The sequence below is a fragment of the Barbus barbus genome (assembly GCF_936440315.1).
Source record: "Barbus barbus genome assembly, chromosome: 20".
NCBI lineage: Eukaryota > Metazoa > Chordata > Actinopteri > Cypriniformes > Cyprinidae > Barbus > Barbus barbus.
This window is the reverse complement of record NC_136748.1, coordinates 17650186-17668621: the sequence shown is the minus strand read 5'-3', so window position 1 is coordinate 17668621 and position 18436 is coordinate 17650186. Positions and strand designations below refer to the sequence as shown.

Genomic DNA, 18436 nt, shown 5'->3' with positions numbered 1-18436 from the left:
CAAATCAATAACATTTTAAATGGAAACAAGCAAAGTCACATAATTATATATCATATACAGCGATATGTCTATCTTGATATCTAAACACTTAAAATACGCTTTTTAACACATTTTAATGTCTCCGACATCACATCATATACTTGCATGCAAGCTGTAAGCGAGTAAGTTAATAAACAATACCGTTGGTACAACAGCGACGAAAATCTAATTTACTCAGAAATGTAAAGGCGTGGCGATGAAAATCAGTCAATTTCTTACAACAATAATGATTAAGACATTTAATAATTTACACAATCTTCTGTCCAAATCCCCGGCCAGCATGCCGCAGACACACTGCTGCTAAATGTCAGAAGTGCGCCACCTACAGCACTGGAGGCCGCAGTGCAGCGCGCTCTGCTGACTGATGAACCACATGCAATCACGATTACCAGTAGCTATAAAACCCGACAGAGACTTCGCATTATTCTGCTTATTACGCGACATGTTACCAAATAAATAAAAGACATGGAATCCTGATTTGAGTTAATTATTTTATTACAGGATAAAGAAAAACTGCAGAGAGTAGAGGATCACTGAACTCAATCCCTGATTTCCTGATTTCCCCATCCAGTCCTGATCAATTTTATGAATTTATTTATTTAGCCAGCCTGTGTTTTTCTTTTTTAATGTATGCTGCTTGGATTTATTGCGGGTCTGTTCAACTGGATAATGCCAGCAAACAATGATAATGTTTGTTATTTGAAGAAGTTTAATGGTTTAATGAAGCGTGTTCAAAAAAACTTGCCAGTGTTTTTTTTTTGTGTGTGTTTGTTTTTTTTTTATGGCAAAAATGACAACGTAAAAATTATGCAACATATTACTAAGTATGGAAATGAAGTATTGTGTTAATTAGATTATTTTTTTAATTGGATTATTGGTAAATAAAAAAAAATAAAACATAAAAATTAATGTTGAGAAAAAAAATAGTCAAAATAATAGTCACGTGACATGAATATGTCCAATGAGAGTTCAGTATCATGGCCCGGAAGCGTAATCCGGTCCTTGTTTTTATGCTCCTCTCCAGGTCTTTCATGTTTCTGTGCTGCGGCTCCGGTTGTGTTTTGGTCAGGACTCAGGAGGAGGCAGAAAGATGACAGCCAGAAAGTCCGGGTCGCGATTAGAGACTGAAATAGAGCGCTGTCGATCAGAGGGACAATGGGACAAGATACCAGAACTCGTGCGGCAGCTGTCTGCGAAACTCATCTCAAACGGTGTGTGTGATTTCTGTCTTCTGTACTCATGGCTAACGCGTTAGCTCGGACAGTGTGTGTGAGTCTCAGGCCTGGTGGCAAAATCCGTATCACATTCATTCCTGGACGTTTAACTACACATTTACAAATCTTTGAGAGAATGTTTTCTTGTGTGTCTAAAATGTGATATTAATGCCTTGTTGGTGTTACTCTGCTGATCTGTCCAGTACACTTCCTGTTTGTCCATACAGTTGTGTCCATTCATATTCATAGTTTCTATAAATCATATTTGTATTAAGTCTAGTAATTTATTGAGAGTCTTTATTTGACTTCTTGTCAATGTCAAAATATAGGATTCTCTTTTGCATTAGATACAGTTGAATGGTGCATATTTAAACTTAAACATTTTCAAATTAAATCACACAGATAAAGACAACTACAAAGTAATAAATAAAAGAGGTATAATAAATTATTTATAAGAGTAGACAAGAACTGTACACAAATATTACAAGATATCAGTTAAAGTTAGAGGAAATTTCAAAAAAGGTTTTCAATGCTTTATTAACGACAGATTTCAAAATAATTTATTTAAAAAAGAACTTGCAATTGGCATTTGCAAATGTAAAATTTACAAAGAAATATATTTATTTGCAGTGATTATAAGTAAAAATGAAATTAAACAATTATTTATAATAATAAAAAATAATAAAAAATGTAATATACAAAATTATCTGTTAATAATAATATGAATTAATTCTATTATAATTATTAATTAATAAATGATACGTTTTTAATCATTATTTTTTATTTTTATAAATATTTTAAGTAAAAAGATTTCACAAAAAAGAATGTTCTGCATCAATATCATTCGTGAACATTTGGGGGCGGTTTCATAAAACAAGTTTAGCAAATAAGCCAGGCTTATTTCATTTATTCTGACTTATTTTGAACCAAATCAAATGACAATAAGTCAGACTAACTGAAATAAACCAGGCTTATTTCATTTATTCTGACTTATTTTGAACCAAATCAAATGACAATAAGTCAGACTAACTGAAATAAACCAGGCTTATTTCATTTATTCTGACTTATTTTGAACCAAATCAAATGACAATAAGTCAGACTAACTGAAATAAACCTGGCTTATTTGCTAAACTTGTTTTATGAAACAGCCCCCTGGAAGATGTTGTATTTGACTGGGGAAAGTTTATGAATTACAAAAGCCTGTCCTAAAGGTTGGTTTAATGTCTATAATGAACACAGTTGTGGATTATATTGCCTGTTTCCATCTTTGCATTTTGCCTTGTTCATTAAAAACTACATATTAATAAGCATTATTGTTTCACCTTGTATGAGATGATGAAAGATTTAAGATGTGCATGTAAGGCAGCAGATTAAACCACACGTGGTTGTTCTTCAAGCTGTGCGTGTGTTAAAACATGTAAGAATGTGTTAAGGTGCAACACTGGATTATATCTGGGCTTTATGTAATGCTGTTCTCACAATCAGCACTTCTCTCTTGCACTGCAAATGTGCTTGTGTGTTAACGTTACTGTTCAAATATGCAGGTGGTGACTCTCCACAATTACTTTTTCAGTCAGAAGAGAAAGATTAAAGTAATAGCTCACTCAGTAATACAAATTTTGCCATCATTTGCAGTGGTACATTAGGAATGAGCTTGCTGACTGTCATTATGATTAAATTATCCTAGTGTATGATTTACTTTCCGTCTATGTGTGCGCTTATTTGAGTAATTTCAGGTGCCCAGTTCAACCTCTGCTTCTCTTGTAGATGATCTCGGGGAGCTTCTGCTGGCGGAGGCCAAACTCCAGCAGTACCTCAAGGAAAACCCAATCAAGCAGGGAGCCAGTCCCCGCGGGCCCCGGCCACGCCTCCAGGAGGTACGGAAACACTTGACGGCTGCACTTGATCGGGGAAACTTAAAGGTAAGCCTGAACTGTCAGGATCATCACTCCTGTTTGCTGCATCAGTGGTACAGTGAACTAAAATTAAAACTAAAAGCATTTCAAAAATATTTCTGGATATAAAATAACTGAAATACAATCAAATATAAAATATATTTAAGCTAGTTGCCAAAGCAACATTTCTCATTTTTATTTAATTTAACATAATGTGCTAAAATAACTGAAATAAAATTATATATACTGTACATATATTAAAAGAAAACTAATAAAACTGACACAACAAAACTAAGTAATAAATAATAATATAACAATAATAAAATAGTATGATAACTAATTAAACTAGTAAAAACTAGTGCTGTCAAATGATTAATCACATCCAAAATAAACCTTTTTTCTTTACATAATAATATATGTGTGTGTACTGTGTACATTTATTATGTATATATAAATACACATACACGGTATGTATTTAGAAAATATTTACATGTATTTATATTCATATAATTTATATGATATGTAAATATATTTAATATGTAAACAACATTTATCTTATACGTGCATGTGTGTGTATTTATATGTACATAATAAATATACACAAAAAAATTATAGTAGTATTTTAATGATACTAAAATGTATCTGAACCATCGTCAAAATTAAATATATCCTTTATATTTAAAAATGCTTAGTAAATTATTAATGGTTAGTGTAAAGGAATTCTAAGGGGTGATTTACACAGTATGCATTTTTGTGCAAGATGCATGTCAGTGGATTTGGGAAAAATGCAAGATGTAGAAATGCTTTTTTTTAAAAAGTTGAATGTATTTTAAGAACACTGTGTCATGCACAAGACACTGCAAAAGACGTGTACGTAAGCACAACTGTCAAACACATCCATCTACTGCATGTTTACAACAATGGAAAAGCAGTGCAAAAGAATGCAAAAACACATTCTGTGAAAATGAAAAGTGTCCCCTAAGTCTGGGATAAGAAGATTTAAATGTAGTAATTTATCATATGTTTATTTAAAGATTTTTAAATGAGAAAAACCAAAAGCAATTTATCATATCCAACAATATTAGCAATACCGCAATACCAAGCTTTGGGGGTCAATGACAACCAGATCAGTAGTGGAATAAAAAGTTTATAGTTATGGATAATTCAGTCCTAGGTAAATCTAAAATTGACTTTAAACCAATCATGGTTGGAGCCTTTCCAGTGTCATTGGTGTTTATCTGTATTTTAGCGATGTATTTAAATTATTCTAGTTTTGTGTCTGAAAATGCGAGGTGATTGTGGTGCTACTATTGTGTACTATCATGTGGTGGTATGTGTCTTGTCTTTCTCTCCCAGCCTGAATACATGCAGGAGGCCAGTCTGATCATGGCTAAGCTGTGTTATGTGGAGGGTGATTACAGGGAAGCACTGAATCAGTACAGTCGTGTGAATCTGGATGAGATGCAGCTGGTAGGGGCTCCAGTGTACAGACTGTCAATGATCGCTGAGGCCTATGCCACCAAAGGTAAATAATCAGTGTAGTAGCTCAGAAATATATTAAAATAGAATTTATTGAAAAAAAATACCATATCATTATTTTATTTATTTATTTTGTGTGTGTGATCATGTACTGTGAATGAGACTTCTTTCAAAAACATTTAAGAAATCTTACCAACCCTAAATGTCTGTGGGTGGTGCATATCATATTTAATTATATTAATACTTATATAATTACAAAAAAGATTTTTAATTTATTTTTAATTTGATTTAATTTTAATGCCATTTTTATTCATTTTTAGCTTCGTTTTTTTAATGCTCACCTGGTCAAAACAGTACAGGGATGCTTCACGGATCCCTGCAAGTCATTTTTTGTCCTTTGGGTGGCAGCATTGCTTTAAAACTGTATGTGATGCTCTGCAGAGAAAAGTGTTTGCTACTAAATCCCAATAGGGTCTGGCTGCAGACTCTCAGTACTTGCACTCTCAAGACACTTGCGCTTCCACGAGTGATATTTTGTTCTATTTATTGATTACTTTTTGTTTGAATCTCTTAACATTTTACAACAGTAGATAGGTGGTGAACACAAAAAAAAAAAAAAAAAAAATTACAATGTCACTTGCAATTGACGTTTGCACTTTCCGCTACCTGCGACGTCACTTTTTTTTAATCAAACGATTAAAACTAATTTAGTACAATAACGAACAGGGTCCTGCACGTCATCTGTATGAGAAAAAGAAAAGATCCGCAAATCCGTGGCTATAGAACAGCAGAATATGAACGCAATGCGCAAAGTTTCTCTTTAAGAGTTTTCCGCCCGCAGAAAACCATAAACACTTAATGGCTTAATGTGTTAAGATAGTGCTATTAAAATATCAAATTCAATATACAGTTTATTTATATAAAGAATATGTATATAGTATTTTCCTCCCATGTGGCATAATGGACTAAGATGATCAAACTCAATATGCTCCTCATCATTATTAAAATATACATAACTAAATGTACAGGCAGGTGAGCCCAGAATAAACACAACATGCAAAGTTTCACGTTAAGCGTTTTTCCAAATAGAATAAACGGTCAGCAGCTCTTTTATATCATTGTCTTTGTCCATTAAGCTATATTATGTGTTTTATTTAAAATGATTTTCTATGGGAGGAAAACGTTTAACGTGCAATTTAACGCATTGCGTCCTTTTAATATCACTTAATGCATTTCATAATGCACGTTCATATCTGCTGGTCTGTATCTGTGTGTCCACAAGACTTATAGGCTTATGAATTGTCTTTATCATCTTAGTCAAAGACTACAGAATACCCTTAAGTCCCTTGTTGTTATTATTATTATTATTATTATTAATAGTCCATTATGCCACATTGAGCGTTTTGCTGTATGGGAGGACAAGTGAAAGTACGACACGATTCGTGTCGAATGCAAGTGACGTCGCAGGTAGTGCAAACGGCGATTACAAGTGACATTGTGATTTAGTTTATTTTTTCTTGTCTTCGCCACCTAGCTACTGTTGTAAAATGTTAAGAGATTCAAACAAAACAATAATCAATAAATAGAAAAAAATAAAAAAGACTGCAAGTGACGTCACTCGCAGAAGCGCAAGTGTCTTGAGAGTGCAAGTCAGAGCGTGCAAGTACTGAGAGTGCAAGTGCAAGTCTGCAGCCGGACCCTTCTCCTAAATCCTCTGCACTGAACACACACACACTTTTAATTCCGAGCACAGGGAATGTGTTTGCCAGGACCGCAGCATGAGGTCTTTGATCAGAGTTCTGACAGATCGGTGGTACTGTGGGGCTCTGGGGAAAAACTGCAGGGTGGCACAGAGCCTGTCTCATCCAATCGCCTCATAGCATCTCTGTGACTGACAACTGCTTTTACGGGGGGGGCAGCTTCCTCCCTCGGCCCCAATCCTCCATCACGCTCCAGCTACCACACATAAACACACGTGTGTGTGTCATCTCACTGGCGCTTCCTGCCTCGTCTCCTGTGTATATCAAACCCTTGTCCTAAATTATAAAAATCTCCCTCTTGCCGCTGTGAGCTGCTTGTCACTGCCTGTCCTGAGGCGTCAGATTTACTGCAGCCGTTGTGCAGGTCATTAAAGAACCCGGTCACGGTAATGGGGCTTGTCTTATATCTGGCTAGTATATCAGGCTTTTAAACCTGTAAGTCGAGGGACATGTGTGTGTTTAGGGGAGCGCAGCAGTCGAGAGGAGCAGATTTCTGATGAATCTGTTATCTGTACCCAAACAGAAGTGAATGTGCCTTTTTCAGACCTTCTAGATTAAGTTTAGGCCTCCAGTGTAGTAGGTCTATATATAATATAAAGGGATTTACAACATCTACACACTCTCTCCCTCTCTCACATTCAGTTTTTTGCACCCTTTTTCTCTTTGGGCATTGGTGTGGAACAATAAGACCTTAGAAAATCCCTATGCCTTCCTTTGTCACAGAATTTAACTTTTTCTTAAAGCTAGAGTGTGTCATTTCTGTGCCCATATGACCGTGGATCTCAACTGTTTTAAGTCCAAGGCTCCCCATTGTCCGTAACAATGTTTATAGTTTCAAAACTTATTTTAATCTTTGGCCACTTCTGGTTTCTGTAAGGTTTCCTGAAGTTTTTTTTTTTACTAATTTCTACATTATAAAATATTTTATAGCCGTGCATAACTAGGAACATGTATATTCATTGTAAAATGCCCATTGCATTTGAAGGTTTTATTAATTCACATGACTTTTTCTTGACTATAAATTACACTTTGAAAATTAGGCTGCCTCACATATCCAGGTTTTTCAAGTCAGTGGGAAGCCTGGTTTTTCACAAGGGAAAAAAAAATTGTTGAGGAAGTTCAATTAATAGATGAAAACATCTTGATTGTTAGTTGTATATGTTTATTATTATGCCTATTTTGTCTTATATTAAGTTATTTTAAGGCGTCATGTGGTCCCTTGGAAGTTTGCACCAGATTATATAAAATAATGGTTTGAACTATTATTCTTCTGACAAACTAGTCAATTTATCACTAAACAACTTTTTGCAAGTAGTCCCGCCACCAACTGACAGTATCGGATTTGAAAGTACTTTAAAAACCTTATGGAGTTGCTTGTACATTTCTTCCCTTTGTTGACAATATTGCTATTAAAATAGGAAGGTGGGCAGGAAATATCTTACTTTTTAATATTTTAAATGTTATTTTAGGTTTATTTAGATTTAGTTACTAAATTTATTAACTTAGTTTACATTACAGCCATTGCTATATACTAAGGGGTGGGGGGCATTCGTTTTTAGAGCATTTAATTGAACAAAACCTTTGACGTATCATTTAGTGCAAGATAAATCATCATTTTTGGTTGGTATTCTCACAGAATAGAAAAACTGTACATTTGAAATGTGTATATCTGCTGAAAATAATTTTGTCAACATTTAAGAGTACAGTACATACACTACTGTTCTAAACTTTGGGTTTTGTAATAGTATAAAGTAAAGCAAATGTTGTGAAATTATTGCTTTTTTGATATATTTTAACTTTCATTTATTCCTGTGGAGGTAAAGCTGAATTTTCAGCAGCCATTACTCCAGTCTTCAGTGTTACATGAACATTCATAATTAATATGCTGATTTAGTGCTGAAGAAACATTTCTTACTACCAATGGATGAGCTTCTTCATATTTTTGTGGAAAGCATGATTTTTTTACAGGATAACAGGATTCATTTATGATGATTTGACAGAATTTATTTTGTAACTATGTTAAAGACTTTGCTATCAATTTAATGCATCTTTACTGAAGTAGAAGTCTTACTGACCCCATAGCTTTAAACAATAGAGTGTAGGTGACTTAAAACCGTTCACTAATATTTTATGCCAATCAGTCCACTCTCGTTCTCCTCCTGTCTTACTAAGACTTCACAGGGCACTTTTAATCAGGGTCTCGTCATTACCTTCTTGCTTGTGATGGATTATTCGGCTCCGTTTTCATTTCGGAATCATTTTGTGACTCGGTAACAGACTGTTTTATTCATCCTGTGATATCTGCTTATAAGCCGTTATCTATTATTGAAGCAGTTTGAAAAGTAGTTACGAGGGCTACAGTTTCTGTTTCCTGTCACATTGCCATTCTGTCATGAAAACTTTATCTGCATGGAGAACCCAATACTAACGGCAGCTAAACAAACAACTCTCATCATGTTTACCTGCCCCCTGAGCACTGAGTCTGGCCTGTTTTCCTCATGCTATAAGGGATTTAAGATGTGACTTAGGACGCTAAAGCCAGTAGACCGAGATTGGCCACAGATTGTGTGACATCTCTAAGGAACCATGCTTGTATCTTTACCGCATTACTTGGCTCTCAGCTGACCCAGACGAGGCAAGGAAATACGGCAGTGGAACAGACATCAGCTCGTGCTAAAACATTTCAAGCTTTTCTGGTTTGTCTGAGCTCTTTGATTTTCTCACACATGTATATTTCAGTGTCTCACTTCCTCTGTCCAGCCAGAACAAAGGAAACAAACTCGAAACTCGTGTTCAGTTTGACCCTTTAAGAATTAATATAATATCCTCAAAGTAAGGATCAAACCATAACAGTGTATTTCATTAGTCAATTGAATTAGAATTGACAGAAGTGCTGTGTGCTTCTGAAAGTCTCACAACTGAATACTGTGGCGCAGTAGAAATGAATGGAACTATGATTTTAAAAGAAAGAGGTTTTGACTGATGGCAGAATTTTGGCTTTGGTATGATAGCACCCATGTGGTACATGCATATCAATACTAAATCGATTCCTCAAGCAATGAATAAACAACAATAAGTGCTGTCAGTTGATTCAGTTATTCAAATGTCAGTTTTTTTATTATTATTATTATTAATGTCAGTTTTTTTTTCTAGTTAACACGAGGTTCTGTATTTAATTTGGACAACGTGCATATAAATGAAATATAATTTGTAATTGTATAGAATTTTTTTATTGATATAAACGCTTTTTTATTTTATGTTTTCATATTCACATGATTAAAACACTGCAATGATGCTTGATGTGATATATTTACATTTGTTTTATTCGATGAGTGTGGTGTCTGCAAACTTCAGGAGCTTGACAGAGGTGCAGTCGTTGGTGTACAGGGAGAATAGCAGTGGGGAGAGAACACATCCCTGAGGGGCACCAGTGTTGGTGGAGCGGCTATTTGACATGAATTTCCCCAGTCTCACTAGCTGCTGCCTATCTGTCAGAAAGCTGGTTATGCACTGACTGATAGAGCTAGGGACACAGAGCTGGGTTAGTTTGGTCTGGAGGAGTGTAGGCATGATGGTGTTGAAGGCCGAACTAAAGTCCACTAACAGGATCCTCACATAAGTCTCTGATTTGTCCAGATGTTGCAGGATGTAATGCAGTCCCATGTTGACTGCATCATCCACAGACCTGTTTGCTCGGCAAACTGCAGGGTGTCCAGTAAGGGTCCAGTGATGTCCTTCAGATAAGCCAAAACCAGTTTTTCAAACGACTTCATGACCACAGACGTTAGAGCCACAGGTCTGTAGTCATTAAGTCCTGTTATCTTGGGTTTCTTTGCAACAGGGATGATGGTGGAGCGTTTGATGCAGGAAGGGATTTCACACAACTCCAGAGATCTATTGAAGATCTGTGAGAAGATGGGGGCCAGCTGGTCAGCACAGGTTTTCAGACAGACTGGTGTCACACCGTCTGGGCCTGGTGCCTTTCTTCTCTTGTTCTTCCTGAAAACCTGGCGCACTTCACTGATCTGAAGTACAGGAGTGGGGGAGAGGGGGGTTGCTGGAGGTGTTAACGGTTGTGTAGAGAGATGGTCAGGACGGGTGTGGGGGTTTCAAATCTACAATAAAACTTATTTAGGTCTTCAGCAAGTTGTTGATTCGCCTCAGTGCTGAGGGATGGTGTCCTGTACTTGGTGATGGCTTTCAGGCCTTTCCACACTGAAGCAGAGTCATTGGAAGTGAACTGATCTTCCAGCTTTTTAGCGTAGGTCCTTTTAGCCACTCTAATCTCCTTATTCAGTGTGTTCCTGGCCTGATTGTACAAGGCTCTGTCCCCATTTCTTTAGGCGTCCTCTTTGGCCTGACCTGGTGGGAATGCATATATCCTCACAGTAAATGATATATGAAGTTACAGTCTCTGTGTGTTTGTGTGTGTGGGTTGGTATTTGTGGTTTACGGGGGGAAAAATTTGTTTAATGACATGGGTATGACACAGGTATTACAATTTGAAGGTGGTTTATGAGGACGCTGCCTATGTCCCCGTAATTCAAAAGTCTTAAAAAACATACTAAATGGTGTTTTTTTGAAAATCTAAAAATGCACAAAGTTTCCTGTAAGGGGTAGGGTTGGTGTAGGGCAATAGCACATACAGTTTGTTCAGTATAAAAACCATTACGGCTATGGAGAGTCCCCGTAAACCACAAATACCAACGCTTGTGTGTGTGTGTGTGTGTGTGTGTGTGTGTGTGTGTGTGTGTATGAAGCGTTCGAATGTTATGCCTCTAAGTGCTGTTTAAATTTTTCAATAGATTCTTTTCATTGCCATTAAAGTGAAAGAACTGAACATAAACATAGGAGCCTGAGAAAAATGCAAATTTTAGAAGAATAAATTTTCAAATGGCACTTAGAAACTTCATAGACATATTTGTTTTTATTTATTTTATTTTTTTATTATTTACTTAATATCTGATAGTACTTCTTCACAATGATTATTTTATTGTACTGCTATGCCATATCTTTAAAAGGGAACAAGTTAGGTCGTTTTTCACACTTCAGATTATCTTTATTAAAATGAGCTGTCATTAGTCATAAATTCTTTCTAAATGTGGCAGAGCACTAGACAACTCTGTGTGCCCTTCTAGCTCTTGGCATGTGTAAGTCATCTCTTCCCTCTTCTGTTTGTTCATAGGTCTCTGTCTGGAGAAAGTGCCCATGGCGTCCCCATCATTGTCCAATCGTAATGCTGACAGAGATCAGGAGATAATCACTTGTTATGAGAAGTCTGGAGACATCGCTCTTCTCTATCTTCAGGAGGTAGAAAAGGTATATCCAAATGTTCATTCACTACAGTTGTTTTCCTCCCCCATTTTCAAATTTTTTGTCACATTCTCATAGACATTAAAATATACATTGATTTTGGAGCAGCAGGACAGATTTGCACAGTACTGCTGCAGAGAGTCAGGCATTCGTGAGACTAATCTCTTACTGGCCCACCTGTGAACTTTAAATCACAATTAAAGCTTTTTACAGGTCAATGTTCATTTTCCTGCAGAGTAAGATGAGTCTCTGTTTGTTTTAGATGGTTTTCACACCACTAATTCTCTTTGTTGGAATAGTAGTGCCCAGATTCATTCCCCTGCACAATGTTCAGTATTTATTGCTTGTGATTTAGCGTTGGTGGAGAAGGGAGGGAGCGTAGAGAGAGAGAGTGAATGATGGCAAGAGAGGAGAACGGCAGAGCTTGTGTTCTGCTGCAGTGTTGACGCTGCATTTTTTAGGTGAAGCCGAAGTTTTACGTTTGACCTTCATGCTAGAAAGTCGTACCCTCCTAACCGCTATCCTCTCTAAAGTGTTTCCTGGGTAAATATAGTAAACAGTCTGACTTTTGAAGACATTTGGGCTGTATTTGCTGAATAACTAACAGGAAGTGTTCAGGAAAGAGTTTGAGCTTGTTTCAGTTATGATTGACAGTTTCATTTGATGACTTGTGTCCTGTCTTCAGGCTCTTAGTGTTGGCATTCAGAACCGCAGTCCAAAGCCCGGTCCAGTCACACAGGAACAAGAACTTGGCTACTTCCTGGAGACAGGACTTCAGAGAGCTCATGTTATTCATTTCAAAAATGGGTGAGTATTTGTGTGTTTATATTCTCAGGAGCTAGGGCTGGGCGATATTGCTGAAAATATATCAGAATCAGAATGAGCTTTATTGACCAAGTATGTTTACACATACAAGGAATTGGTTGTAGTGACAGAAGCTCCACAGTGCAACAGAAAGACAGCAACAGGACAGGACACAGATAATAAAGAATAATATACAAATATCCAAATAGGCAATATGCAAAACAGCAAAAACACAATATATAATATAGACAATTATGTATTTACAGGTCTGATATGTGCAAGTTTGAAATGAGAAAAAATAAGTGTGGTGAATAAATAGTGTATAATAGTTGTGTGTGTTCCTTGTTTATTGTCAAGTGTTCATGAGATGGATTGCCTGAGGGAAGAAACTGTTCCTGTGTCTGGTCGTTCTGGTGCTCAGAGCTCTGTAGCGTCGACCAGACGGTAACAGTTCAAAGAGGGAGTGTGCTGGATGTGAGGGGTCCAGAGTGATTTTACCAGCCCTTTTGCTCACTCTGGATAAGTACAGCTCTTGGAGAGTGGGAAAGGTTGTACCAATGATTCGCTCAGCAGTCCGGACTACCCTCCGCAGGGACGGATCATGACGCAGAGGTGCCCTGGGCACGGACTGATTATAAGCCCCCCTCAGTTGAAATCGCGGTCATTTTCAAAGTTCAAATAGCAATGGATTCTATTTACACTAAGTGAAAACGGCAGTATTTTTAGCGATATGTTATTTACACTAAGTGCAAATAGCTATAGATTATATTTACACTGTTAAAATAGTAGGATTTTCTGCCATTTATACTACTTGTTGCAAAATAGTGGCAATTATCTGCACCTCAGTATTGTAGTACATTATAAAACAGTATTCAGTAATAACGTATTGAGTGTAAATTATAATTTTAATTCATATTATTAAATGGATGCCACCTTATTGATAATAAAGCCCTCCCTACACCTACCCTAACCCTACCAGATACTTTATTTTCAACTTTTTGGTTATTTCTTTAATTTTTATTAAAAATAAACGCCTTTACGATTTGTTATGAGATTTGAAAAGGGAGAAAAAAAGTTTGGAAAAAGGCCAATTTTCACGTCATAGTTCAGACGGGGGCCTGGCCTCGGGCCTGTTTTAGGTTTCTCCTTATTTTTATATTTTAGACATCCATCAATTAGTGATGAAAAACATTGCCGCGCTGGTGGAGACAACACGAGACCATGCCGTGACTGTCAAGAGCAGTTCGATGGTGTTTAGTGTCCCGCAGCAGCAGGTGCGCAAGTGACTTATGACAAGATTATAATAAAATAGTTTTTGTTTTCTTTTTTTTTTTTTTTCGTTAAGTGATAATTTAAAGCTTTCTATAGATATATTTGTCATGTCTGTGAGGCATGTATTCTCTCAGCTTCAGTTCATTTTTGTGAAGCGCTCCTGGTCAAGACTGCAGAAAGCGCATCATGTTTGTTTTCTTTGTTTTATAAAAGAACTACCTTTTGTTGGTATTGTGAGTGCCCACAAATAAAAGTAGACCCTTTACAGGTCCGAATGATGTATTACTCTTACCTTTATCAGAAAAAAAATGTCGTAGGCTGTTTTAAGTTGTTTCCACTGAAAACAATGCAAGTGTTTGCGCTGGTCCCTCCATGTCCTGCAGAGCACGCTTTAGCTTCCACTCTCCGCACAAACTTAGATATAGGCTAGCGCACATTATTATTATTATTATTATAGCGCAGGTTTAACGTTTAAACATTGTTATATGCTTGAACTGTTTTAGTGTATCAATAGATTTTATTTTAGGTAAGTCGTGATGATTTGAGAAGGCTAAATTGATTAAACATAGGCTATGATCAGCTCACTGTCTGCCGCTGGCCGCATGGTCGTTACTTTAAAAAACATGAACTTAGGACTTATTACTATTTTTAACTAACAAAAATGCTCCAAACGTTTCTCTAAATTAACTTAATAAAAAAACTAAACGAAATATAATAATTTTTCCATTACATAGAAAACTGAACTATTTTAATAGCCGAAACAGTAGTATAAACTGTTTTGGGAGAAGGGGGGAAAAAAGGGCTTGGGTCGGACTCGGGCCGGTTATTCTGATAAGCTGTCGGACGTGGGCCGGGCTAGGGCCTAAATTTGAGGCCCGTGCAGGGCTCTAGTCTCTGGCTGCCAGCCAGCGAAGTTGAGCGAACGCAGATTTTAATTTAGCAGCTGATGATGTGCGTACTGAATGATCTAATCACACCGGTGTGATCGCTTATTAAATATAAAAAATATTATTCGGCTATTTTTTTTATTTTTTTGTCTTTTGGATGCTGCATTCAAAATCCACTTGCCTCAAAATTCTGAGGGGGCACGGTTGAAATCGCGTTCTGGGAGTAGGGGTATTTCGGCTGGGCCCCCCTCTGGTCCAGTGCCCTGGGCAGGTGCCCAGTAGGCCCGTGCGTTAATCCGTCCCTGACCCTCCGTAGTCTTCTGAGGTCAGATTTGGTAGCTGAGCTGAACCAGACAGTTATAGAAGTGCAGAGGACGGATTCAAGGATGGCAGAGTAAGCTGTTTTAGCAGGTCCTGTGGCAGTTTGAACTTCCTCAGCTGGCGAAGGAAGTACAACCTCTGCTGGGCCTTTTTGACAATAGAGTCCATGTGATTGTCCCACTTCAGGTCCTGAGAAATAGTGGTGCCCAGGAATCTGAATGACTCCACTGCAGTCACAGTGCTGTTCAAGATGGTGAGTGGGGGGAGAGCAGGGGGGTTTCTCCTGAACTCCACGATCAACTCCACAGTTTTGAGCGTGTTAAGCTCCAGGTTGTTGAGACTGCACCATACAGCCAGCTCCTTAACCTCCTGTCTGTAAGCAGACTCGTCACCGCCCTGGATGAGGCCGATCAGTGAGGTGTCATTGCAAACTTAAGGAGCTTGACAGAGGGGTCTTTAGATGTGCAGTCGTTGGTGTAGAGGGAGAAGAGCAGTGGGGAGAGAACGCAGCCCTGAGGAGCTCCAGTGCTGATGGTGCGGGTGTTGGATGTGAATTTACCAAGCTTTACTAACTTCTGCCTGTCTGTCAGGAAGCTGTTGATCCACTGATAGACAGGTGGGGACGGAGTCTTTTTATTATGAAGGGTGTTCGGGATGATGGTGTTAAAAGCGGAGCTGAAGTCCACAAACAGGATATAATATTGTCTTATCAATATTTGCTGTATGTTTTAAAATGATTTTTTTTACAGTATTAAACAGCCCATGTTGCAAATTAGATTTAAATTGATTAATGCAAGAAATAATACAGGAAAATAAATTAATTGAAAGTAATAATTTTATTCAGCAAGTATGCATTAAATTGGTCACAAGTGACAGTAAAAACATTCATAATGTACAAAAGATTTCTGTTTCAAATAAATGCTTTTGAACTTTTGATTAGTTCATCCAAAAATTATAATTTTTTCTTGATCATCAATTCAGCATGTAATAACCATTTCTGCTGGAAATTCATCTTTGCCATGACATGAATGAATTACTTTTTAAAACTGTTATTTTAAATGGTAATTAACAATGTTTCTGGTTTTACTGTATTTTTTATAAAAGAAATGGATCCATGAGCATAAGAGACTTCTTTCAAAAATATGGAAAAAAAAATCTTTCTCACACTAAACGTTTGAAATTTAATGTATGTTTTGGCAATGATGATATATTCTGAATAGTGATTCCAAAAAAAAATATTTAAAATTTTTAAATAAATCATTGATTCGGACAGTTTGAATTGATTTAAACAAATGAATCAAACCCACTTTAACAAGGTTTTTCAAAAAAATTAAAAACGTGTAACTTTATATCACCAGCAAATTCATCTCAAATATGTTACATATATAATTTTCAATATATCGTTCAGCCCTATCCGTAGCAGAACACTTAATTATGATTGACAGCCCAAACAGGCTTCCTTTAGAAACACCTGAGACAATGGTGTCCATTCATTTATCATTCACTCTCTTTGTACATCTATTGTTTTCTCTCATCACTTCTCTTTCCCTCAGACACGCGCTTCAGTGAGTGGTCTAGGAACCTGCTGAGCTTTCTGTCTGTTTACTAATTCTCTGTCTGTCTTTGTGCCTTTATTTTTTTCCAAATGCTTAATTGATCCTCTGTAGTTCTCAGTCTGTGCATGTCTGTGCGTTTCATGTTATTTATGTGTGTTCTGATGCCACACTCTCCCCCTGCACCGTGGCCTCTGCACCATGGAGCTGTGTGTTTGACGACTACTCGTACGTATCCCTGCACTCTCATGTAGAGTAGTGCCATGCTTTTATTGTAGCAGCTTCACACAGAAGCCAAAACATAGCTAGCCGCCTATGTAAGAAGCCTTTAAAGCATTGTGGGCACACTGTCAACTTGAAGGCTGCATGAATACACTGCATTCGATTTTACATAAGTTACTTCTTTCAAAAACATTAAAAAATCTTACAGAAACCAAACTTTTGCTTTTGTCAACTGTATCCAATGCAGCTTAAGGTACACATTTTATCAGTTTATGCATTTTCCGGTAATCTCATAGGTGGACAGATCTCCAGTCAGCTGAAATTTGACTTTGTTTACTTTGTTGACAGACTTGCTGATTGTAGAGAGATAGAGTAACAGATCTATGCAGTCTATTCAGTGATCATACTGTTGTAGTAGGGAAAGGGAAGACATGGGAAAGTTGAAGAATTAAGAGACAAGTTGTCCATCTTATGGCCCATTCATTTATTCATCTCTATGTTGTTGTCATCTTTTTTTGCGATTTGCAGTACTTGCGTGAAATGTGTGGTGGCCTTACACATGCCAGTATGAGACTCTCCATCATTATTTATTTGTGCATTGAGTGTGTGGTTGGGGAGGGATCTTCCATATGGATGCAGGTGGAGCATCTGTCAGTGCTTGAAATGCATCTGTGTGAAATATGACATCTGCAGTGGTGCATTGTGGGTAATGTATCTGTTAGGCTCATAAATGATTGAAAACAATGTCTTTAAACCTCGCACAACATGCGTTTCCTACAGGATAACAAATGTTCAGTCCTCAGCCTGAACTCTGTAGAGTAATTTTAAAGGTATTAAAATTGCAGCTGAAATTCTCTTTCATATGGCTGATAGGAAAAAGTCAATACGTTTGTCTAAAAAAAAAATCACTAAACTAAAAAAAGTGAATTTAGGCATCGCAACTTTATAATACACTGTATGAAACAGATATTAATTTTGAGATTTGCATTGTTATTAAATTATTAGTGTTTTTAAGATTAACTTTGAGTGTTTGATAACAAGGAAGGTAATCTACATGTAAAAATAGAGGAAATTATGTGTTTGATGAAAGCAATTCCCCACTTTAACTTTACGTTTAAGGGCATAGAGTTGTGAAGAGTGAAACTGTGATTTTAGCAAGTGCAGCGCTTGGAAACAATAGACACTTGTAGGTTTAAAATTAGCTAAATTCATGTGATTGTTTGAACTGATGGTTGAATTGGTTTTATTTGTTAGCTCTGTTTCTCTCTGTCATGATCGCTCTCATCCCTGTTTCAAACACATCTGTCTCTCTCAACACAACTACTGCTTCTCCCTGCATTCACGTGCATCTCTCAACGCTTCACACCTCCACAGCCCAAAGCTATGTTCTCTGGTCTTTTACGCACGTGTCCATTCATGGTGTGTGTGTTTTTGTGTGCTGTCAGTTTATAAAAAGACTGTGAGAATATCGCAGTCTGAGGATATTGACCGCAGTTGCTGACAGGTGCTAACACATTCACAGGTGCAGCATTCATATAGGTGCTAATTGTGACTTGCACTGTATCCAGAACTCCTGTAATCAATGTTCCCTACAGGCCCTGATAACTTCCTGTCCACTGATATGTAACTGCTTTAGTTTGACTGCTTGATGCTAGAGCTCATTAAATCATGGTAGAG

General features: G+C 37.1%; 1 protein-coding gene across 2 annotated transcripts in view; it reads left to right on the top strand.

Annotated features, from left to right (window-relative positions):
• Window positions 1-1057: 1057 nt before the first annotated feature.
• Window positions 1058-18436, top strand: part of LOC306886630 (tetratricopeptide repeat protein 7B-like) — a 48699-nt gene continuing 31320 nt past the window's right edge. For both annotated transcript variants that reach the window (XM_079443907.1, XM_079443906.1), the window contains exons 1-5: window positions 1058-1250; window positions 3021-3175; window positions 4505-4673; window positions 11573-11706; window positions 12386-12507. In XM_079443907.1, the coding sequence (XP_079300033.1) occupies window positions 1130-1250; window positions 3021-3175; window positions 4505-4673; window positions 11573-11706; window positions 12386-12507 (701 nt within the window). In that variant the 5' untranslated portion in view covers window positions 1058-1129. The remainder of the gene's footprint in view (window positions 1251-3020; window positions 3176-4504; window positions 4674-11572; window positions 11707-12385; window positions 12508-18436) is intronic.